The 26,689-nt window shown below is 38.0% G+C and overlaps 1 protein-coding gene across 2 annotated transcripts in view; it reads left to right on the top strand.

Moving 5' to 3' along the window:
• Positions 1-26,689, top strand: part of LOC139127398 (flavin-containing monooxygenase 5-like) — a 147,742-nt gene that overhangs the window by 330 nt on the left and 120,723 nt on the right. The window contains exons 2-7 of one of the 2 annotated variants that reach the window (XM_070693315.1): positions 3,026-3,475; positions 3,686-3,741; positions 5,165-5,341; positions 6,087-6,306; positions 7,807-8,042; positions 8,325-8,840. In XM_070693315.1, coding sequence (XP_070549416.1) covers positions 3,026-3,475; positions 3,686-3,741; positions 5,165-5,341; positions 6,087-6,306; positions 7,807-8,042; positions 8,325-8,567 — 1,382 coding nt within the window. In that variant the 3' untranslated portion in view covers positions 8,568-8,840. Of the gene's footprint in view, positions 1-3,025; positions 3,476-3,685; positions 3,742-5,164; positions 5,342-6,086; positions 6,307-7,806; positions 8,043-8,324; positions 8,841-26,689 lie in introns of those variants that run through there. The other variant, XM_070693316.1, reaches the window with a different exon arrangement.

The raw sequence follows: 26,689 nt of genomic DNA, 5'->3' as shown, positions 1-26,689 counted from the left end.
TAAAAGCAAAGTATCTACAAATCATGTAATTTAACGGAAAATGTTCTTGGCTTCTTGCTTTAAGTTGCCATATTTGTCTCTAACAGCTTTCAGTCTTGTCGTGTGTGCTGCAATTTGTGGTGTGACCTATACACTTGTCTAATAGACATCGAATATTATATATATATATATATATATATATATATATATATATATAATTTATATATATATATATATATATATATATTATATATATATATACACAAAATGTATACAATTGTGCCCTCCCGGTTATCACCATAATGGCTTTATGGCAACTTCTGAACTTGGGCACAGAGCATACGGTTATATATATATATATATATATATATATATATATATATATATTATATATAAATATATATATATATATATATATATATATATATATATATATATATATATATATATATATATATATATATATATATATATACATACACACACATTGCTACGTTGTCTGTAATGAAAAGGCTGGCACGTCGTCAAATTGTCTACTCGACCTTGATAATCCTTCTCGCATTATATTCAACAAATCGATGTATTGCCTTAACGTCAAAACCAATATTGAAGAAATGTGGATTTTCGGCGGAAAACGAGGAGAGTTTAATCCAAATACACATTTGACTGCTACTACTTAACTTTCACATTTGATTGAATGCGACTGTTGGCCTTGTTACGCATTCACAAAAAGTTTTGTTGGATGACCTTGGGTGTCCTTTGCTACTTAACAAAACAGGACGGAGTAGTTCAAAACGTTAGTGGAGGTCAAGTGAGTGATTTGTTATACATGATCCATAGAGATTCGTGCGCATTTACCCTTGGACCTTATTCTTTAGTGACACTGCGAAAGATGCAACTTTTACTTTGTTTGGACGTTACTGTTGTAGATCATTTACAATATGAGGTCGTTTAAGTTTTTAAAGAGGCGGCGGTGTCAGCGGGAAACGTACGGTATGTCGTTTCTCCAGACATTGAACTGTTGACGTCGTCCCATTACATACAATTTAAGACGATGCAAAAACGAAAATTTGTTTTCGCCCGAAACAAGCGGACAAGGCCACACTTGTGAAACTTTTGACGGTCCAATTCCAGGGAAGTACGAAACACAAGAAGTAGCATATATCGAGTGTGACAAGCTACAATAGGAACGACAAGTCCGAATATTTTATTTGAAACATTTTTTGCGCAATTTGGAAAAACACCCGGGGCAGTGGATACGTTTTGTAATGATTTTCAATATTTTGTTGAGAGCCCGTCCCGTATACAAAATATGACGTTCCACGAGCGGCCTTGGTGATAACAAATACCTAAATACCTTAAGAGACCCGTGCATGTTCAGCGTTCAAAGCAGAGACGGAGACAACGTCATGAAAGGGAGGGAACGAAAAAGGGGTCCAACAACCACACCTATGTCAACAACACTATCGCTTTTCAAGGCGCGTGAAGTTCGCGTAAAAATGGTAGCTCACTGAATCACAGACACTGCTAATCAATATCTACATACAAATGCAGACTTGTTATGGTTTTGTTGTCAATCAATATTCTATTCGCTATATCGCTCGTTATAGAGATCGCCTAAATCAGAGCTTTCCCCGGCTGTAAACCCTAAGCGAGATCGAATGCTGGCATAAAATTATCTCTCTGCTTTTTTATTAAGATTTTGAGAGTCGAAATATCATTACTTAATTAGACTGCACTGTTAAACACTACAATTGATAAATATAGATTGGAAATACTGAAAAAAAAAACTAAAAAAGGCGCTTTCAACAATCTGGGACATCAATTGTTGCCAGTATTCTGAAGGATAATTAGTAGTTGACATCTCGAAAATAGCCCCCTCCCGCTATGACTTAATTTTTTTACGCTGGTTCACCCAGTGTCTTTACACTTTCACTGAAATTCAATTCATTGCCCATTAGATTTTCTTGATCAAGCAAAAAATAAAAAAATCATGAAAATAACTTTAACGTGATGTATAACACCAGGGTGAATATATAAACAAATGACGTCTAAATTTACGTAAGAAAATATGTGGTCGCAAAGGCGGGAAGCTCAATTTCCTGATCACTGGCGTAACATGATACGTCAAAGTTTACTGTAGTGAATATGGATCCTAGCATATACACATAGCTACACAGAATTGGAATGGCCCCATGTCTTTCACTTGCCCTTGTACCTCATTTGCCCTTGTACCTCATTTACAAGGCAAGAAAGCAAATTCACAATGAAGGTCATGGTGACTGTATTGTGACGTTGTCATGACATGTGCATTACATTCGTTGATAGAATGTAGAGGTTACTATGCATGGCTATTCCGCCATTGTTCTACTTGATAACAGCTGATTGCAGAGGGAAAAACCAGGTCAGAGCATGCGATTGAAACCTTATTTACCACACAGCTGTCATAGAGTGGTTCGGATGTTGCTAAACCAATGAAAGAATCTGTGAAGCTCATTCGAGTTCTGTGGGCCAAGTGGGTCAGAAACTTGAACCACTGGCCGACAACAAACCAACATGTTATCAGGTGTACCGGCTAGATCGCAGCAAAAGCGTGCGAAAAAAAACAGGGCCAGCATATTTGAATTCTTTGTCAGCGCGAAAGTGTGTTGTGTTGTGCTGTCATCGATTATAAATCTCCTTGACGTCCCTAAACCGCAAAGGTGCGAGATATTAGTAAGATTGCGATGACGTCTTGCACATTGTACACTGTGCAGATGTTTTCCTGCTGGCAATTTTGATTCGTACGTCACTTGATAAGTTCCTGTACTCCCCGATATTGTCTTGACAGGTTATATAGTTGATTTGTCAATATGCTTATGGTTTTCATTCGAATTCTAGTCCAAACCGAAGTCGCTTGACATTTTCTGAACATGACACGATATGAATCACATCAACTTCAATATTTTATAATATGCGCACTACGCGTACATATTCTTCTAAAAACATCACTGCATTGTCGGTTGAATTGCGTTTCTTTTAAAATTGCAATTTAAATTCCTCCTAGGTGGTGTATGGAATTACTCACCAGAGTTGCGGCCTGGACAGGGACCCGCCCTCTATAACTCGGTTGTATGCAACGACAGCAAAGAAATGATGACATTTTCAGATTTTCCCTATCCGAAAGAAAACACACCATTTATGCCTCATCCTATGGTACTTCGTCATATTCAAAACTATGCGAAGCATTTCAACATTGAGAAGCACATTCGGTTCAACGCAGACGTAATCGACGTACAGCGCAACAACGATGGCAAGTATTGGAAGTTACAGATCAAGGACAAGGATGACAAGCTTTCAACCGAAGAGTTTGATTACGTAATGATTTGCACAAGCGCTTTCAACAAGGCGTTTACTCCTTCATATCCTGGGATGGAAACCTTCAAGGGGACAAAAATTCATTCAAATGAGTACCGGGAACCCAGTAAATTCAGAGGAAAAAAAGTTGTAGTCGTCGGTAAGCCTAACGAATCATTTTATCGAAAGAGTATTTTTTTTCTTATACTCGTGTACATGTGTATTAGGCCGATACAAATCAGTACTGTCGTGAAACAGAACCGAAAAAGAGGGGGAAATAATTTCAAGATTAAACATACATCTTTTGTTTCCTGAAGAGTACTTAGATATGAGTTCCTCTAATATTTATTTCATTATTCTCTTTCACAAGGTGGCTCTCACTCGGCTGGTGAAATTTCATCGGAAATTGCACGAAGTGGCGCTGAGGTAAATGTTGAAATCTTGTAAAGACAAATTTCATAATTTACTGAAACAACGTCTATGACGATGTATGTTTCTGCACATTGAAATTACAATCATATATAAGAAATGAAGAGATTTGCAAACACAATTATCAATTAAGTACTTGTCATATGTAACGAGGAAAGTAACAGAATATAATGTCAACTGTACCGAAGTGTGCATTATTGGGTATCTGAGCCCACGTTATCTACACGTATAGGGAGGTACACTGCACTATTTTGGTGGCGATGTAATGTTTTGACATTCATGCAAGTTCACTGTCGTCATTTCCTTTTGATGTTGTCTCGTAAATAATCATCATTTGTTCATGATCACTTTATATTGTGATACGACCTGCACTTTTTTTCATGCAGACATTACGCGACGAAGTTTATCGATGAAATTGCATGCACTTAGTGCAACGATCGGTCTTAGAGCGAGATATATGTCATTATAATAAGCAATTCAGGGAAGTGTATAGTCATAGAAATGTATATAAATGCACTAATCAAAGCAACCAAGCTGTAACAACGCTGTAATGTTTCGAAGAATATTGTGATTTTCTCCAGAGGTTTTTCTATTACAGTTATGTCATTTTTAAACAAACTAGCAAGCCTGCTACTTTCCGCGCGTCACCTTCACCTTCAAACAAGTAGAGGCGCGTTGCGTGACAGCGATGTCGCGTCCTCGACATCTGTTTACAAGACAGTCTCAGTATGAACAAATAACATTGGCGCCTCTCCGCTCCGCACGATCGGAAGAGATGAAAGGAATTCAAAAAATAGCCTACTATTGGTAACGATTGGAAAGACACGTTGCACCATAAAAGTTTTTTAGTTACGGTATCTTTTCGTATGGTGTTCATTGAGATATGAAGGATTCATCGCGCAGGTCATGTTGTAGACTTCATTGAAATTTTAGCCAAAATGAGAAGATTTTCTCAAAATGTGTACTAGTGGCAAGTTATCACCCTAATATCAAATCTGAGTCTTTTAGGAACGAAATGGCGAATACCCTCTCACATCTTAGGGAGTTGTTAAAGGTATATCGACAATTCTGAACGAAGGACGACGACGACGAGGATCACAACAAACCATCAGTTCACAGTACAAATCAACTCCACCGATTGCAATGTTAAGGGGTACAGCACAATGTGAATACAATAAGAAAGGTTTCAAGCCGTAAATATTGGGGAGCACGTACTTTTACTTAACTTTGTTTTCTCCGTTTTGTTTAACTTTTCGAACGGTACTCATGAAATGGTGTACCTTTGTGTTGCTTTAAAGTGGACCTTAAAATTATAACATTTTTCGATCAGTCTTAAAGTCATATATGAAAAATAATGCCTTCCAAAGGTACTGGTTAAAATTCATGCTCAGGATATTTTCTATCTTTATTTTCTTTTAAGGTATACCTAAGCATGCGGCATGGATTTTGGATTCTCCCCCGTATCTGCAAGGACGGCCTCCCATATGACATCAGTTTGTTAAGTCGGTCAGTGGTTATGTCGGGACCTAAGCTAATGGCAGCATTGGAGGGAGCGTGTAAAACGAGAATAAATGACCACAGCAAATTTGGTTTACAGGTAATTTTTAAATGGTATTACGTACAAAATGAAGGCTGTAAAATGAAGACATACAGACACTGTCAACAACTTATCAGTTGTGTCACATGTACAGATGTAGTCCAAAGTATTGTGGACATAACCTTCTTTGTATCTCTTATTTTTAATTCTCCATCAAACCTCATCAGCGAACACCATACTGTCGCAAGTGAACGATTGACATTGAAAATGCCCCCCCCCCCTAAATCGTGTTTTCCCCTCTTCGCAACCTAAATTATGCAAACTTAGCGGGGGACTAGATCCTTTACGACTGAAAAACTCTCCTGCCCCCCACCATTATATAAAGTTATGGTCTTCTAAGTACACCGGAAGGTATTGGCCAACAATATTTCCACATGCTTGTAGAAGTACTATACTATCACTGACTTCTAAAATAAACCATAATGATATAGATTAGGAAGAGGTTATTTCCTTTCATCTCGCTTGGTTATTAGACTCCACAATTATTTCAAGGTAGCTTGACACTCGTCCTTGCTTAAATGTACCAAATCTAACAACAGCATTTTCGCTTTGGCGTTTAGAGAGATTTATGAATACGGTTATTTATTACGTACTAAGTAATGTTGGACTGTGTCGTATCTCTGCTAAAGTTGTCAGAACAACGTTACGATGGGATCAACATAGGATTGGTGAATGTCTTGAGGTATGCACTCAAACACACCGTGAGAAATGTAAATGAAACAATTTACATACTATTGCATTGCAGAGTAAAGAAATATATTCAATTGACAAAGGCTCGATGATCTGTGATGATATGCAAGATAGACTGGCGCAAGGCCAGATTAAACCAATGGTAGGCATTAAAGAGTTTCAGCAAAATGACGTCATCTTCAAAGATGGCACCACTTTGGAGAATGTAGATGCAGTCATCTTTGCCACGGGATATAACTTCGCCGTTCCAGCAATCGACGACTCATGGCTTTACGGTAATGTATTTTTAAAATATCCAACTATTATCAAACATGATATCCCTGTATTGTAATTCTCTTATTGTTTAGAGGGTGCTGATATAAACCCGTATTTTTTCAGTGTAACCGGAACGACTGACAGCCACGTGTACACGTGACCTTTGCTGGTGTTTTCATATACATAAAACAGCTGAACGAATAAGACTTATGAAACTCCGAAACGTCATTGCGATTAAAGTCAATTTTTGTTGTTTGCAGTCAGTTCGTGGGCATTGCGCGATTGAAACTAATGTGGGATAAGTGGACGGTGAAGTAATGTATATTCTAATCTACAAATGTAAGCACATCTGCTTTTCTTTTCAAGTTATACTCTTGTTTTAATGAGTAATTTGTAATATTGCAATATTAATCTACATGGCACAAAACGCTTTTTAGAATTTGCAAAATATGAAGATCCAATTATCCCAAATTAGCTCCAATCGTATTAGGTACAAGTACATTTCTACCAAAAACAAACAAACGATCGCATTGACAATGTGTACGTATTGCGACCTCAGTACACCTATCATCATTCACGGCCAGTCCCTTACGGTGCAGTGTCTTCATGTCTTTATATGTACGCTGCTGAAGATCACGGTCCCTGTTGCGGTGCATCATGACAGAACCGCTATACGACAAGTTTCCTGTTGACGAGTTCAAATATCTAAGTTGTGAATTACATGGTGTATACCCATTAATGAGCTACGAAACTCTGACCGCACTGAACCGATAGAGAAGGTGCTCGTATTGTATTTCCGATTTGTACAGTGACATGAGTGAGATTCACAGGTCATGATCGTGTTCCATGAGGGTTTCGGATACAATGTAAGATTTACTCGGGAAACGGCAGACTTTGATGTTTATGTTTTCAAAATAAGTTCATTTAGGTAAACCAGTCACAATATATAAGCAGACAATATAAATACCTTTGAAATATTTTATTCGTTCTGCAACAAAATGTACATGAACTAGTTACGACGCCATTCAGTGTACTCGCTTTACGTTTTCCCTAACCCGCTCACAAATTCCTTTCTAAGATGGTAAATTAATCATAATTGTCGTCTAAGGACAAGTATATTTCTTGGAGATAAACTGACTGGTACGGCTGCTATATCCTCTTTGCATTCATGAGTACAGCGAAGAGCAAGCTAGGTCGATTTCAATTGATGTCGACGCCAATTTCGGAACTTCCTTAAGAAAACAGTCGTAACCAAAGTATGCATGTATGATAAAGGCTTATTACACGAAGATAAGTCGATACCGCGTCGTATTCGAGCGATGTGTCCGAGTTGTGCATTGACTCGTTGCTGCACAACTTGCCAAATATATATTGAGATCATTGTTTTAGAGTGCAGTTAATGGTACATATTAGAGTATATCCTTAGCAAAATGTGGTGTTACCATGTTTTTATTACACACGGTTTTAAAAGTCGAGAAATATTTCTATCCCTTATTGGTCTTACGTTTCATCTTTCCCAGACAAATCAGACAAAGCTGAGATGTACAAGTACATCTTTCCAGCGCGCCTTGAACATCCTGAAAAGCTGGCGTTGATAAATCTATTGGATAATTATGGATCGCATTGGCCAGTAGCTGAACTACAAGCCCGAGTAGCGGTCCGGGTCTTTGCCGGGCATATTGTACTACCAGATAAAGCAACAATGAAAAGAGACATTGACCAGAGAATTAAGTATGAGAGAAATAAATATTATTACGTAAGTATTAATATGCGGAAATGCAATAAGGAAAGGCACTGTAGCCTATATTGACAAACTGAATATCAGCGATTGATGTCCTGTACATCAAAAATATTGAGACTGCGATAAATTTTCCAGAGATTACGAGCAAATAATTTTCTTCGTGCCACGAGATAATTACAAATATACTTTGACTCACATAATGTAATCAGAACTTTATTGTAACATTATTTGCACATAATGATATTGCAATTGATTCCTTCCATTTATATCTTCTCCAATAATTTTTGGTACACACAGGTTCCTGCAGGACCTTATATGGAAGAACTGGCAGATATGATCGGTGTAAGACCATCCTTTTGGCGGTTGCTCCTGTCTGATCCGAAACTAGCCATGGCCTACAAGTACGGCCCAATGGTACCGTATTGGTATCGTCTGGAAGGTCCAGGAGCGTGGCCTGGAGCTAGGGATAGGATATTGAATGCGATAGAAAATACGACCTACGCATTGAAAGGATACCCTTCTGTCAGCGAGGGGAAATAAACCTTTATTCTATCACCGTCACTTTAAAAAAAAACATTGAATGAAATTTCAATATAAAGATTTGCATTGGAATGTACCTGTCAAAGTATGAATATGTTGTAACCATTGACTTTGTTTACCAATTTCCTTATATGATCCAGCGGTATGTTATTAAGTCATTGCATGTGCTGTGAATTCATCGGTAATATGTATGCATTGAGCACAACAATTAGTGCCTTGATTGGATTGATGATAAAGTTTACCGTCAACATAGACCTGTCTCAATTTACATGTGGTGTCTTTGTCTTAAATAGCACGTGGTTTAGAAATCCACGAATAACTTCATACTGTTGAAGAATGTTGATATTAATAAACATTGTTAAATCTTACTTGATGTCGATCTAATGTTTGTTAATTCTGTAGACCAATATCGACCACAATCCCAATAATTCAAAGACCACGGAGACTACTTTTCATTGCATCACAGACTTTATTACGGAATCCCCAAACAATTAACTATCAGCAACGTTTATAAAGCGCCAAATCTAAAGACAGTCTTTAGCTTCGTGACACTTGATGGCTAAAGTACACTGTATGCGCTAGAGAACATGTGCGTAGTCAGTTTTTTTGAAAGTTTCAAAGTCCGGGGATTCTCTGATGTCGACTGGTAGCGTGTTCCATAGTTAAAGGTTAAAAATTCGTCGGAATATCTAGTTCGTTTGTACATTCCCTCCTGATTTCACATGTATAACCTTGCTATAGGTGTCGGTACAAAGCACTAAGTCTCCTTTCCTAACACTATCAAAACCAACAAGAAGGAAAAACTTGTCGTCAACTGTGGTTGGTACGTGTGGGTATATGATCCAAATCGTACCCTTATGCGTTCTACTTGAAAAACGGAATCCAACACTTCCATTTATACAGAAAATATGTTGAAAATTCCCCTAATACGTGAAAGGATAATAATTTTTCAGTAAAGGTTCAGGGTTATTTGGGATTCTAGCTTTCATGCCAAGGAAATCGATATTCTTCGTCGGTACAATCCAAGAGCTTGGAAAATTATATATTTTCATTGACTTTGTCCAAAAAATATCTGTGTATTTAATTTTTGTTTTGACAACTTCCTCTGTATCATTTTCATCGGTTTTCCGTTGTACTCTCCGTCGTATAGTTCCCATTGAAAAAGATCGACAGCAAGATTTCTATACCAAAAATACACACTGTTAATCGATCCCCTTTTCCGACAGACGTTTCATGAATTCGCCGAGGTTGTAGGTGCCCCCTTCGGGTGTCATTCGACTGATGTCGGCATCTCCATCGTGTCTGTAAAATGAAATGACAGCGTATGCTTAGACAGGTTGTAGAACATGTTTTTTTGTTTATATTGCAAAAACACATATTCGAGTTACCCTTACTTGCGCTGCCCTTCGCAAAGATAATAACGTGTCTGTCACCGGCATTCGGCGGAGGAAGGAGTTGAACATGGATATGAAACGATTCGTCCTCAATTGTAGTCTCCCTTTTGAAAGCAAGTTGCCAGGAAATGGTGACGAGCGACGCATTCCCCGTCCTTTATTTTTGCAGGTAAAGTTGAAAGTATAGCCCTTTCTATTGTCTTTACTTTTATAATGCTCTCTAAATCCAGGGCATACTAAAGTAAACACAGATGTACCCCTGTCTAGTATCAATGAATTATATGGTTGTGAATCTTAGGTGCGAAATTACCTGATTGATAGGCCTTTATTTTCTGGTATTCAGGTTAAGACCATGGCGGCTTATTTCAGGCGCTCATTCAAAGTGCACGGGGACAAACTTTTGGATATTCGAAGGGGGATCTGATTCCAAGCAGATTTCAATGACGATAAGGCAGCCATAGAATTATCGACAAAATTTGCCCATCAATACCAAAGGAAAAAGACTGGCCGTAAGGTTTTGAAACACGCAGTGTTGTAATAATATTGATCTGCAGCAGACGCATACAGACAGTCCATCAGTATTGAAGCACAGGGAAGCCATGGAATCAAACAAACAAACAAACAAACAAACAAACAAACAAACAAACAAACAAACAAACAAACAAACAAACAAACAAACAAACAAACAAACAAACAAACAAACAAACAATACATAAATCAATATTATTACAACTCTGCGTGTTTCAATACCTTACGGCCAGTGTATTTAAAATGCATCCTGATTGGCTACTGCAAAGCGCGAGATTTACACGGGATCATGGCAGTTGGTTAGATGGGCAGTGGTATTGTCATGAAGAGCAACGGAGGCCTGCAGCACATTTTATTTTATTTTATTTTATTATTTTATTAAACCTTGTTTAACGAGGGTATCCTGGTAAGCTTCAGTAAAGACGCTCATCTTCCCAAGGGCCCTAAGATGAAAACACACACTGATCCAAAGCAGAACAAGATGAAACATGACAAACAAAGCTGGAACAATACAAAGCACAGAAAAGGGTGGCCAGGAGTCAAAAAAATAAATAAATAAATAAATAAATAAATAAATAAATAAATAAATGAATAAATAAATAAATAAATAAATAAATAAATAAATAAATAAATAACAATGATAAGTGTGTTGAGTGGATGGGGCAGGAAAGAACAAACAAATAAACAAACAAAAACAAACAATCAAACAATAAATAAGTAAATAAATTAATAAATTAATGAACTAATAAATGAATTAATTTATTTATTTATTAATTTATTAATAAATAAAGAACCATACAGCAAACATACATACATACAGTACTATAGAATGTTGAATAAAGAACAAACATACAAATAAATAAACAATTGTATACACACATGCATATACATAAATGTAATATATACATTATATATATTAAAATATTTATATATGTGCATGTGTTTATAGATTTGTGTGTGTGTGTGTGTGTATAATGTATGTGTGTGTGTGTGAGTGTTAGAGTGACATTGAGAAAGGCTTATATGATTGACTGAACACTCATGTAACATATTCAACATGGGCCGGCACTACCACTATTGCTACACTTCCCAAAGGGATGTGACTTAATGGCCATGGCCGCTCACGCCAAAACACGGCCGGCGTTGATCGCCCCATTCATTTTACATGTTGAACTTGAGAGCCCCGTCCATATCCTTCCAGACTGGTATGGATTTCTGCTCATTTGCGGTGAGACGGTCATTTTATGTGCGGTAGGAAAAAATATATCACCGGCCGTGTCTTGGTGTGAGCTGCCATTAAGGCGATACCGAAGGATTCAAAGTGCACGTTGGTTGCTATCGCTGGCAACGTTCCAAACGCGCATTTTTGCACGTGCAAAATCTTACCGTTCCGTTGTTTTCTATGGACTTTCGACTCCTGATATTTTGAAAATGCTCAAAAAATCTTTCAACTTTCTCAATTGTACACGAATTTAGCTGACTTTTGATAGGGTTATTGAAGTCATATATGAGAATATAGTTAAGCATGCGTTTCTAAAAATTCCGGACCGTTTATGAGATATCGCCGTAATGCCCTTCAAAATTTCACAAAATGACACAGTAGATATTTTCCTGTTCAAAAGTCGTTTGTACTTGAACAGATAACCTAAGCCATGCTAGGGGCTCTAAACAGATATATCATGTGTTACATTCTGAAATTTTGGAATATTTGGTGCAAATTTGTAGGGGTTAAACGTTTCAAAGTAGAGCTGTGAAAAATTGTATATATGTGCATGTGTTCGCAAATGCGAACAAAATATACATGCAAAGAAGACGATGTGAACGACGTCCTATCAGCAACATTGCTGGTGCTAGCGCTAAAACACAGACACACACATACACTCACCGTAAAATGTGGAATTTTCCCCCAATTAAAGCAGCTTTCTGCCTTCATCGGGTTATTACATGTAGAAAAAACGAAATTTTGTTTTTTACCCCTGAAACAAGCGGACAAGGATTTGTGAAACTTTTGACGATCCAATTCTGTGTAGTACGGAACACAAGTAGCAGCATATATCGAGTGTTACAAGCTACAACATGAGTAATGGCAGGTCCTCTAGTTATTATCAAGTTTGATAAAAAATATCATGGACAAATTTGCTTTTCAGAGATCGACCACGAGTTTTGTTCATTTCAGTGGTCTTCAGACAGAAGTTTTGATCCAAATCGAAAAGGCTAGATTTGCCCGCAAAATCCAAGTCAGACGAGGCGTGTCGGTTAGCCGCATGATTATGATTTCCTTTGCGGTATACCGAACATTTTATTTGAGACATTTTTTGCGCATTTCAAAAAGCACCCGGGGCAGTGGTTACGTTTAATAATGATGTTCAATATCTTATTGAGAGGCCGTCCCGTTTACAAACTTGTACGTTCCAAGAGAGGCCTTAATGATAGCAACTACCTTAATACCGCAACAGACCCATGCATGTTCAACATTCAAAACAGAGACGGAAACAGCATCATGAAAGGGAGAGAACCAACAAGGGGTCCTCGAAGTGCACAACAACGACACAATGAGTTTCTTGTCTTGACTCGAGAACGCCTAAATGCAATTTCACCAGATTTTCACAGATGCCTGTTGAATAGTTTATCTTAAAAATTGTGTCTCTGCTTTTATATTAAGATTTTGAGAGTCGAATTACCTTTGCTTGAATAGACGGCAAAGTAAGACTACAGTTGATAAACGTAGATTCGACAGGGTGAAAAAACTAAAAAAGGCGCTTTCAGCAATCTGGGACAGGATAATTAGTCGTTGATGTCGAGACAATAGACCCCTCCTGCTATGACTTAAAAAAATTATGCTGGTTCACCCAATGTCTTTACACTTTCACTGAAAAGTCAATAACAGTTCATAACCCATAATGTTCTTGATCGAATAAAAAAAATCATGAAAATAGCTTTCACGTGATGTATAATACTAGGGTAAAAATACACAACTGACGTCAAAATTCACGTTAGAAAATATGTGGGCGCAAAGGCAGAAAGCTCAGGTTTCTAACCACTTGCGTAACATGACACGTCAAAGTTTACTGTTAGTGAATATGGATCCTAGCATATTATATGCCGTATACACAGAGCTACACAGAATTTGAATGCCCCCTTCTCCTTCATTTGCCCCTGTACCTCATTTACAAGGCAAGAAAGCAAATTCACAAAGGACGTCACGGCGATACTGTGACTTTGTAGTATGCATTTCTTTCTTTGATACAGTGTAGGGGCTACTCTGGGTGTCTGTTCCGCCATTGTTCCGCTTGATAACAGCTGATCGCAAGCGAAAAATGGGTCATAGTATGCGATGGTAACTTTATTGACCATACAGCTGTCATGGCGTGGTTCGGGTGTTGCTTACCCAATGAAAGAGTGTGTAAAGCTCATTCGAAATCTCTGTCGGCAGAGTGGGTCAGAAACTTGAATCACTGGCCGACAACAAACCAACATGTTCCAGGTGTACCGGCTAGATCACAGCAGAAAGTGCGAAAAAAGAGGGCCAGAACATTTGAATTCTTGTCAGCGCGAAAGAGTGTTGTGTTGTGTTGACATCGATTATAAGTATCTTTGACGTCCCTAAACCGCAAAGGTGCGAGATATTGGGTTTTTGCGATGACGTCTTGCACATAGTACACTGTGCAGATGTTTTGGTGCTGATTACATTCAACGTTGTAAGAGTGAGATCGCATTTTTACCAATTTTGATTCGTATGTCACTTGTAAGTTCTTCTTCTACTCCCCGACGTTTTATTGAGAGGTTATATAGTGGGTTTGTCAATACGCTTATGGTTTTCATTCGAATTCTAGTCCAAACCAAAAGTCGCTTGACATTTTCTGTACATGAAAAAAATGAACAACATCAACTTCGATATTTTATAACATGCGCAGTATGCCTACATATTCTTCTAAAAACATCACTGCATTGTCGGTTGAATTGCGTTCTTTGTGAAATTACAATTTAAATTCCTCTTAGGTGGTGTATGGAATTACTCACCAGAGTTGCGGCCTGGACAAGGAACCGCCCTCTATGACTCGGTTGTAAGCAACGACAGCAAAGAAATGATGACATTTTCAGATTTTCCCTATCCGAAAGAAAACCCGCCATTTATGCCTCACCCTATGGTACTTCGTCATATCTAAAACTATGCGGAACATTTCACGCTTGAAAAGTACATTCGGTTCAACGCAGACGTAATCGACATACAGCGCAACGACGATGGCAAGTATTGGAAGTTACAGATCAAGGACAAGAACCACAAGCTTTCAACGGAAGAATTTGATTACGTAATGATTTGCACAAGCGCTTTCAACAAGGCGTTTGTTTACTCCTTCATATCCTGGGATGGAAACCTTCAAGGGGACAAAATTTGATGCAAATGAGTACCGAGAACCCAGTAAATTCAGAGGGAAAAAAGTTCTAGTCGTGGTAGGCCAAACGAATCATTTTTTCGAATGAGTATTTTTTCTAATACACGTATACACGTAAAATAATTACGCTCAGAAGTCATCCTCATAGGCCAATACAAATCAGTACTGTCGTGAAACAGGACCGAAAGAGAGGGGGGGGGGGAATAATTTCAAGATTAACTACACATGTTTTGATTCCTGACGAATACTTCTAATATTCATTTCATTGTTTTTCTTTCACAAGATGGCTCTCACTCAGCCTGTGAAATTTTATCGGAAATTGCAGGAAATGGCGCTGAGGTAAATGTTAAAATCTAGTAAAGACGAATTTCACAATTTAATGAATCACAAGGTTTATGTTTTTGCACATTAAAATGACAATCATATATGAAGAGATATATAGAAATACAAAAACAATCAATTAAGTACTTGCCATATGTGACGAGGAAAGTAACAGTATATATTAATGTAAACTGTAACGAAGTATGCTTTATTGGCTATCTGAGTCAACGCTATCTAGAAGTATAGGGAGGTACACTGCACTATTTTGGTGGCTATGTAATGTTTTGACATTCATGCAAGTACACTTTGTCATTTCCATTTGATGTTGTCTCGTGAAGAATCATCATTTGTTCATGGTCACTTTGTATTGTGATACAATCTGCAATTTTTTTTCCATGCGAACATTAAGCGACAAATTTTATCCATGAAATTGCATGCACTCAGTGCAAAGATCGGTCTGAGAGCGAGATATCGGCTATCATATTATAGTAGTATATTGATGGTGTAAATCAAGCTATCTGATTGGTCGAGACGTGAAAATGACTGTGGTATATTGGTGATATGGCACAAGACCACAAGACGAAATTAGTTCGGAAAAAAATAGTCCACACCTTGAAGTTTTGATACCTGCATGGATGCTTGTTTAGTTTGAACTTTAATGTCAAGAATTTTTGTGAATAATGGCTGAAGCATTCGGTGGTAATATGAGGAGTTCTAGGGGGCCATAGAAATCATAACAATAAGCCTGAATGTTGTAAAAAACACCACTGAGGGCGCTATTTTCATCGCTATCTCAAAATTTCCGTGGACTTGCCCACACGAAAAATTCATCAGTAATCAAGCTGACATTGACCTAACACCTGTTCAGAGGATTCGTGCTGCTGAATATTTTAAAAATAGGAAAATCGAGCTCAACGCTACTGTGGTGGCCTATTGGAAATTAGTTAGTGGTCTTGTGCCATATACCACCAGTGACATACCACAGTTGGCATCTGTCCAAGTGGCCCTGAGTGTGAATTTCCTTTCTAAAATACAAAAAAGGGAAAAAAAGCTTTGTTTCAAAGTATATTGCAGATTTATGTACTAAATTACGTAACAAAAATAACAACAGTAGATTTGCGTCCATTTTGAAAAATAGCACATGTGATTTTTTACGTGTTGCTAGGAATGTCGTCTGCAACGGGGAATCCTCTGTAGTCGAAACCAGTGCGCGATCGTCTGCCACAAACATAAACAATGGCTTCCGTGAAGAGTGTCAAGGTCGTTCCCGTTGAATCTGGTAGTATCCAAGAACTATCTGAAGCAGGTCTTCTGAATGAGACACAGGAATTCTCACCAACAAAACAAAAATGGTTCGCGATCTGCAGTGAAAAAGAAATCATTGAAGACATCGAGAATTTGAAAAATGAAAAAAATACGAAGCGGCAGACTCTTTGGGGAGTCAAGATTTTGAAAGGTGAGTTACATTGTTGCCGTGAATGAGTACACATCGTGCTGTAAGTGGTCTGAGAAAACAACAAAAACACTGACTGAAGGAAAATAACGCGCTTTTTCATTTTTTTTCTAGAATGGCTAGAAAGTATTGGTAAAAATCCAGATTTTGAAACTCTTCCAGTGCAAGACCTGAAGGACATGTTACGCTGTAATTAAAATGAGGAGCCAAGATATAAAGCAGTACGGTCGGTCAAGCCAAAGCGGAATTCGAGCAGCCGTAAATAGACATCTCAACTCACCCCAATTACACAAAAATGTCAACGCAATACAGGACAGAGAATTCAACTCATCAAATAACTTGTACAGAGAACTTTTAAAAAACAGCTGGAATCCACGGGATTAGATCGCGGTGAACATAAAGTGCCGATATGCAAGGCGGACTTGCAAAAAGTTGCATCAAGCGGTGTACTCTGTAGCACTACCCCTACGAGTCTTTTAAGGAAAGTGTGGTCCGATCTTACATTTCACTTTTGGTGACGTAGTCGCGAGGGATTACGGATTGTAAGAGAAGAATCATTTCGAGTCAAAGCCGATGTATTGGTAAGAAATTCGTTGAATACGCGGTTCAGGAAAAAAAAATCACCCCTGCGATGATAATGCGTCCCAAGCTAAAATGTATGCCACCGACGATGAGCGATGCCCGGTAACATCCTTTGAACTGTATTTGAATAAGTTACATCATGGTAGCAATTGCTTGTTTCAGCGACCGAAAATTAATTTCCTCTCGGATGACCCAGTCTGGTTTTCTAATGTCCACGTTGGTATACAATGCAAGATCCGACGTACATGAATATTCCGCATCGATTAAGGGTCATTAGCATAGAATGTTAATACCGAAACAATGCTCATTAATGTAATCTGCATATTTGAATATCATTATACCTCGCATCTTGCACTAATAGCGTTTGGGTCAATAAATTGGGCGATATGATATTGAATGTGCAGATTTGAAACAAACCTGAAGTTTGATTCATCATGTTCCTTGAAATGGTTGGAGTACGACACGCATCAGAATTTGACTCGACAGAAGAACACGTGGTTTGTTGTTGGCAATCATCATCTGCCTGGGCTGTGTGCAGCGTCTGTTCGCTGTACCCAGTGCTTTCGGAAAGAATCCCAGACATGTTTCGACTTTGTTCAGTGGTAAGTTTATTTGTGTATGACCTTACACTTGCCTCGTTTTTATAACAGGATACATACATGATGCGCCGCGTCTCTATTCCCGCTGAGTCTAAAACTGTGCATGCCGTCGCTCTTAGACAATGATTTGCACAGGTACGGGACAACGCTGCCGCCTTTGAAATTTCTTTCATGGTCCGATAAACATCCAATTCGTCAACAAAAATGACTGAACTCCGTTTGGAATGGAGCGAAATATCCCGCTCTCGGTGGCGTGCGCGTGCATTGTAACGTCTGTGTCAGGTCGAGGTACCAGGGTTCAGATTGCTCGTTCGGGGTTCAAAAGTTGACACTGGTATTGTTATGTAAATGTTTCTATTATTAGCTTTCACTAACCTACGTACAAGTAGGGTACTGTTGATACTTATGTGTTGAAATAAAACTACTCTTTTGAAAATCCATTTCTTTGCGTTGCGTGACATTTGTACTTCACGGGTACCGGGCAATGATAAACATAAACATAAAGATATCCATGTCATGGGGCCCTCTAGATACGCAAAATTCACGTTAGCTCATGATCAAAGAAATGTCACTTTAAAACGTGTTATGCAAAATTTCAATATACTGGTATAATAAGCTTATAATAGCAATAAAACACCCCTAGGGATGGTATACCACACGAGTTTGACCAGTTCAACTCCATATACTCACTACAAGTACGGCCCAATTGTACCTTACTGGTATCGTCTGGAAGGTCCAAAAGCATGGCCTGGAGCGACGGATAGAATATTGAATGCAACAGAAAATACGACTACGCTTTCAAAGGATACCCTTCTGTGAGCGAGGGGAAATAAACCTTTATTCTATCACCGTCACTTAAAAAAACATGGACTGAAATTTCAATATAATGATTTGCATTGGAATGTATCTATCAAACTATGTAACCATTGGCTTTGTTTACCAATTTCCCGATATGATCCAGCAGTAAGCTTATGTTATTAAGTAATTGCATGTGCTGTGAATTCATCGGTAATATGTATGCATTGAGCACAACAATTAGTGCTTTGATTGGATTGATGATAAAGTTTACCGTCAACATAGACCTGTCTCACGTAGTGTCTTTCTTGTAAATAGCACGTGGCTTAAAAATCCACCAATAACTTAATAGAATTGAAGAATGCTTATATTAATAAGCATTGTTAAATCTTATTTGATGTCGATCTAATGTTAGTTATTAATTCTATTGACCAATATTGACCACAATCTCAATAATTCAAAGACCACAGAAACCACTTTTCATTTTATCACAGAATTTATCAGGGAATCTCCGGACAATCAGTCAATTGGCAAAGTTTATAAAGCGCCAAAATCTTAAAACAGTGTTTAGCTCCATGACACTCTACGGCTAGACTACATTGTATGCTCTATGCCAACATTGATTGTGGGTTTTAAAAATAAATCAGTGTGCTAGGGCTCAGGTGAGTGAAATAGGGTAGAACGATGCATTTGTCATGAATAATCTTAGGATTCTTTAGAGTTGATATCGGAATAAGGAGAATTTCGCTTTAATTTGTTTATAAAGTAATCATATTCTCTCTTGCCCTACCTTTAGATATATACGTTGGTAGTTGGTCGACAATCAATTGAGTTGTGTTTGTAGCTTTTGTAGAGCTAGTAATAAATGCAGTGAAAACGACATCGAGTCTCGTCGTATTTCATGACATATAAGCAAGGAAAAACACCCAGGTCGGGTATACACACATTATTTCCTTAGTTTACAATCAGCTAGAAATGGAGATGGGAGATCATAAACTCTCCACTTGCATTTTAATAATTTTTTTAAACTTACGTCTTTACGTCACTGTTGTGAAGGCCTTTTAGGCCGGTATCACCTCGTAAACTCTCTTATTATTACATATGTACCACAGATTACCTATCTGTTGCCAGCGAAATAAAGTTGGTATTTTCACAGACAGAGTTACCATAGTCCCTCTATTATTGGCATTTTCACAAAAACCTTGAAACTTTTCGAAGTATTGTAGCTTTCGATTGAGCTAATTATCACTATTATTAAATATTTTACTAATTGCTTGCTTTCAGCAAAATATTGTACGTGTTTTGCCAACTGCAAAGCATTTTTAAAACAGGTCACGTGCCATTAAATAAATTTAACATAGAAAACCATGGTTCAGAAATTATATCATGTTAAATTATGCAAATTAGTTATATCCCGTACTACTTTCTGTTGGTAAATATTGTCGCCGGCTCCTAAACAACAATAAATACTGAAGTGGATTGTATATCTGTGGAGGAAAATACTGATTATCGCTGGTAGAACTATTTTTGTCGAACATTTCGAATCCGAATTTTATTATGGAAGTGAAACTAATATCTCGGCACGGACGGAACAAAAAACTGTGACGATGGAAGCGGTACCGATGAAATCTACTGTAAAGCCATTGACATCTGCAAGATTTGCTGCGGTCTCGACCGAAGACGTCAACGCTCTCGTCATGTTACAAAATAACTATAAAACACCGTTTGAAAACGCGTCGCGAAGTTGCTGTTTTCATTGACTGGCTTCGGACAACAAAAACGGGAACGCGTAGACACGAAAGTATTTCTACCGGTCGAGCTTTACCCACGACTGTGACGTAAATCTTGCCAGGTGTCAGCGTAGGGAAACATAGCGACGAAGAGTATAAGCTAGATTCGGTATCCAGTTACCATAAATCAATCGCCAACGAAGATCAACAACGGAAAATGAATAAAATTGAATGGGGTTGATAACAAATTCAACGCATGACCAAGCACATCGACAAGCGATAGTAATACTTTTGGATGCTTTTAAGGTATCAATGTATATGATATCTCATTGTGCGATGTTATTAATTGCTATGAAAATAGCTTCAATAACAATAAGTATATTTTAAATACACAGTAGCTGAAACAAAGTAATGCTGATAAGTAAGATCCTTCATCAAAGACATAATACGACATTGTCAATTAACTTTCTTTTGAGTGATTGTGAATGTGAAAACGAAAATCGGGATTGGGATTCTGTAGGGTTGATATCTGGACTGACTGCTTTTTAGAAATGGGAATAATTAGAGAGCCTTTCAAAATATCGAGAAATTTAAACCTTTTTCTTTGATTAAACTGTTCAGAAAAAAATATTTATCGGAATATCTAGTTCGTTTGTACATTTCCTCCTGATTCCACATGTATAACTTGCTAGGTGTTGGTACAAAGCAATAAGTCTCCTTTCCTAACACTATCAATACCAACAAGAAGGGAAAACAAGTCGTCAATTGTGGTTGGTACATGTGGGAATATAATCTAAATCGTACCCTCGTGTGTTCTACTTGAAAAACGGAATCCAACACTTCCATTTATAAGGAATAGTTATTGAAAAATTCCCGTAATTCGAGAAAGGGTAATGATGTTTCAGTAAACGTTCAGGGTTATTTGGGATTCTGGCTTTCATTCCAAGGAAATCGATCTTCTTCGTCGGTACAATCCAAGAGCTTGGAAAATAATATCTTTTCTCGTGGAGTTTGTCTACAAATATCTGTGTATTTAATTTTTCTTTTCTTAGCTTCCTCCGCATCATCTTCATCGGTTTTCCGTTGTACTCTCCATCATGCAGTTCCCATTCATAGAGATCGATAACAAGGTTTCCATACCAAGCATACACATGGTTAGAATCGATCCCCTTTTCCGACAGACGTTTCGTGAATTCGCCGAGGTTGTAGGTGCCCCCTTCGGGTGTAATTCGGCTGATGTCAGCATCTCCATCATGTCTGTAAAATGAAATTACAGCGTATGCTTAGACAGGTTGTAGTACATTGTGTTTTATATTGGGGAAATACATATTCGAGTTACTGTGACTTGCAATGCCCTTCGCAAAGATAATAACGTGTCTGTCACCGGCATTCGGCGAAGGAACGACTTGAACACGTATGGAGCGATTCGTCCCCAGTTGCAGTACCCAGTTGCCAGACAATAAAATGCAGACGAGCGACGCATTTATTTCAGCATTGCCAATTTACAACTTGGCACACGTACTCTCTGGTTGCCGACGACAATGAACACAATCAGATAAACTGTAAAAATCACTGATATCAATAGCTATTGATTTCCATTATGCGTCTTTATGATCACCTCTTTCCGCCGAAATTCTTCAGCACCAACTCTATTTTAATCTACGTCATAACGTCAACCGGCAGCCTCAATAACGCACAAGTAGAGTCAAATAGTACCGACTGTATTTCTCTACTTATGACGTCAGAAGTGGGGTAATACTAGAATTCTACAGACCTTACTACAGTCGTTTGGAATCACTAGGTTCTAGACATATTATAATACAAATATATGTTCGGATTATATATATATTTCACCGTACCTGAACTATGGCCCCTGTGATCTATACAGCTTTCAAGAATGAAAGCTCACAATAACAGACGAAACCATACGCAGGCATAATTAGCAGAAAAAGGATTCGAATTTAAAGTTGTATTGCGGGTTTTGCTCAAAAACAAATTTTTATTTTGCAGAGAGTAATCAACTTTAATGATATGATAACCAAAATGTAAACTATTAGTTGGGTTCACCTATACGCATGAAAGCAGTCGTAAGTTAAAGAAAAAAGTATAAATTTGCGAAATTTATACAAACAAACCATGATTTTCTGGCATATTTTTTCTCCCCTTTCTATATTCAAAACAAGTTCCGCTCAAGTTTTGCTGGGTCAAGCTTAGTTGTATTTTTACGTTATGTGTATTATATATTTGAATGACGTTATGGGGGCAAGGACGTTCTTACAGTTTGAATAAGAGTCATTTCAATTCTGCTTATCGTGATTCTAAACACTTCAATATCAGTCTTTCAACCCATGCCATTCAAGAATAAAAATGATAGTGCATAACAAAATTTTCCTTGTTTGCTACATATACGATAATTTCAAATGAGATCTTAAATTTCATAAGGTAGGTCAAGTTATTGACTTATATTAATTACCATCAATACAAAAATTTCGGTCTTTTATTCAAAACATGTTCCCTTCATTATTCGACTAAACTATTGCTACCTTAGACTCTCTGCTTTTCAGAAAATATGCAGTTTAAGGGGGTTTACTTGTCATCTTTGATCAGAAATATTGCTTGGAAAAAAGTGAGCTGGTCAGGTGGGACACCACCTTAAGAAAGTTATGGTCATAGATGACCAAGCCTCTGTGGTTGTGTATATGGCTTCAAACATTAAACGTTTTACATTAAAATGACCGCCTTGCTGCAAGCCTTGTTGCATTGTATCTCAAAGCAAAGTGCAAAGAAAGTGCAAATTTGAAGACCTCGTCAACTTTTGTCGTCCACGTTATGGGTATGTATTATGTGTCGTGTACAACGTTATGGTGTAGACTACGTTAAATTCGGCATGCCTTCATCATAGGTACAGTTTGATAGATAGGCTGTGAAAACGACATTAATCATTTGACAACGCCTTAGAACCATTAACTTAAGTCCCTGTAACATTACTTTAGAAATTACCTCAAGATATCACCTGTCTTTACTGCTCCCAATAGCGTCCCGAAATCTAACCAGTAGGTGACGTTCATATCTTCATAAACAGTTATTACATTGCGAATCATGTAGCGTAAGTCATCAAGTTCTTGAGCGGATAAATAACAAGGCTGGTTGTAAGGGGCCGTCAGATGTGGCAGGATCTTGAAGTGCAGAACTGCAAATGTAGCAAACATGAATCCCACCGATATTACAGCAGCTTCCCGCCATGAACATTTGCGATCGACCGAGTCTAAGATTTTCCTCATATCACGCCCTAAAAACAACTTGTCCTCTAGTACTAAAGGGAATCACTAGTTCTTAAGGACGTTGATTAGCTGAAATCTTCCTCTGAATTAGTGTTTAACGTTTCTCAAATCCTTGGGCGTTCTTTCCTTTTGCTATATGGTTGTAATCGAAAATGTTTCGGCCTGTGAACAGAAGAAAATACACATCATCATTGTCATATTTGATATATTGTGACAGTATCTTGAGTGATTGTTAAAATTGCTTCAAAGTGCATGTACATACCACAGTTAGGTATGACAAAATTACTTATTTATGCCTCTGAGTATATTTATCCTGGGTCCCTTTTTCCTTAAGTGATTATTTATTGATATTTTAGCATATAGAACCTAAACCAAATAATCAAACATTTTTAAGAAACTATAGCATCTGTTACCCGTTTCTGAAGTGGTCTCAATCTTATAGTCTGAAATGTTTGACATGGCATGTTTCTTGTATGAGACGTCTGTGTATCTATTTTTCATAACGACAAATTCTTAGGAATGGGTGACACAAAAACCCTTAAAAACGCTTAACTTTTGGAAAACTTCAGGGCAATGGTTAACATAATTATACGAAGTTACAAAAAGGAATTTTATCTCCTACTAACATTCATACAGCGACGCCGTGGAGGTCAAGATGTCATCCAGTAGACTGCTCCTCTTTTTCCCCCAAACAGTCCCCCAAGCAAGACTGCCATTTCGACAGATGGACCTCATCTGAACTTAACTGGTCACCAAATTTGTGGCTTACTTGGTGTATTTCACCATTATTACTTTGTCGCAGGTATAAGTAGGTGAGTTATTGTAACTTCAAGATCGCACATTTTGTGCTATGTTTGTTTGTCATCAATTTGTGGCCTGCATGATATGTTTCAAAGTTACATGTCTCATTACTTGGTCACCCATTTGGTGGCCCATATCACCCACAAAGACATGAGTTGGTCATTTCTTATTTTCGCCGGTGTTGTAGCCGGCTATGGCACTGCATCGCTACCAGTGACGTGGGACCTGGGACCTGTAATGGGCTGTAAATTCCGGACCCGAACAAGTGCAGAGTACAACTGAAACTGTTCAGTAATTTCACTTCACAAAAGCGAATCTGGTTAAGAAACACAGTATGCATCAATAAAGCGCGGAATTCGATCTGATGTAGTTCGATCTGAACTTACTTCTGCCAGCATATTTACAAAATTTCTCAACGTATGTTGGTTATTCGATATGTTTATCCTGCTGTCATAAGTGTCCTCGAGCGAGTTCAGGAGTTTTCGAAACTTCAGAGTTGGGTCACAGACAAGGACATAGTATGCGGTTGGGTTGATGGTTTTTGAGTTCTAATGAACTGTCTGTATGCGTCTGCAGCACATCAATGTTATTACAACACTGCGCGTTTTTTCATTACCTTAAGACCAGTGTATTTAAAATGCATCCTGATTGGCTACTGCAAAGCGCGGGATTTAAAAGGGATAATAGCATTTGGTTAAATGTAGAGCGGTGACTATCAGCTAAAGGCAGGTTATAACGTGGAAACATGTTCACATGTGTCTTTAAATATGTTGGGAATATAACTCTGCATGCCTTCCTCAGAAACCAAGGGCGGTGGTATTGCCATGAAGAGAAATGGAGGCCTGCAGCACAGTGAAAAGTCTGTCGAGTGCATAATTTGATAATGGGGAAGGGACAGAGCTTGTTAAGTCTCTCGGACGTAGGATAAGCACGTTGGGCTACGGTCACAACATACAGTTCCCACGGTAACAGAATATAAATTATTAGGTGACAAGAATTTCACCGCGTCGATTGATGCAATAACCGTCGCGAACGAACTTGGCGACACAAGTTCAGTTACGTTCCGAGTCCGAGAGCTCAGCTACATTACAGTTTATCTATTAATTGGGTGCAAAGAAATAGAAGAAAGAAATTAAGTCTTACATCACCATGATACCTACGTTGAGGGAGAACTTTATGACAGTAATGTTAAATCTCGTTTCGATGATATATTTAATCATCGAGTGTACAAGGTGTAGGTAGGCGTTGGCACCGTTGCCCATTTTAATAGCTACGATAACGTATTGGTCTCTATGGAGAATATCCCTATTACATCAAGATTTCAAACGCATCGATCCGTTTCTTGTCATTAAAATGTCAAAGTTTTCGGTGTTTACCCAAAACCGACGCGACAAATATTAGCAAATTTACATTATGCTTTGTCGCGTATTGGTAATACCATGAAGCTAGGAAGGCAGACAGTCTCTAAGGAACGTCACGTGACGTTTAATTGGAGTGTTGTGTTCTTCGCTATCGTACCATGTTAATGTTACAGTTCTTGAATTTCAATTCGATTTCGATGACATTTAGCTAGCAGTTGACAATGACACACACAGTTTGTTTCGTAGATAGTGTTATCTGTGGTTCTTTCGTTATGCGCGGTAAAGGGATTTGAGTTTTGACTTCACAGCGTTAGATACGAGTACTGAGAAGGAGCAACGTTATGTGGTAGTTTTTAACTACATATAAACGGATAGCTGACAACGATGAAATTTCAAAGTCTTTGCAAATGTGACACAGTTCGGTCAAAGACAAATTCTGATCAATGTGCCCCGCATGTTGGACTTGTCTAATTCATATTCAAATTACACATGACACGGCTCTGAAAAAAATCCTGGTCAATTCAGCCTCAGAACTTTGCGATGTTATCAATGTACATTTTCCTTGTCAGAATAGAAATCCGGTTTCCGAAATAATCCGGAAAAAACCGAAGAAGTCATTATTGGTGCAGAAGAAGATGTAAGTTGAAAGGACGCCATTGGTAGCGGCCTTGTTACAACCGATAACGTAGTAACTAACCGATAACGTATCAAACCCGATAACGTAGTAAAAATTTACCGATAACGTAGTAAATCAACCGATAACGTAGTAACGAACCGATAACGTAGTAAATTTTTCTAACCGATAACGTAGTAAAAATTTACCGATAACGTAGTAATTTTTCCTAACCGATAACGTATCAACAAATTTACCGATAACGTATCA

This window comes from Ptychodera flava, unplaced genomic scaffold, assembly GCF_041260155.1.
Source record: "Ptychodera flava strain L36383 unplaced genomic scaffold, AS_Pfla_20210202 Scaffold_31__1_contigs__length_3010019_pilon, whole genome shotgun sequence".
Taxonomy (NCBI): domain Eukaryota; kingdom Metazoa; phylum Hemichordata; class Enteropneusta; family Ptychoderidae; genus Ptychodera; species Ptychodera flava.
Note: the sequence above shows the minus strand (reverse complement) of the source record. Positions and strands in the feature narration are given on the sequence as shown.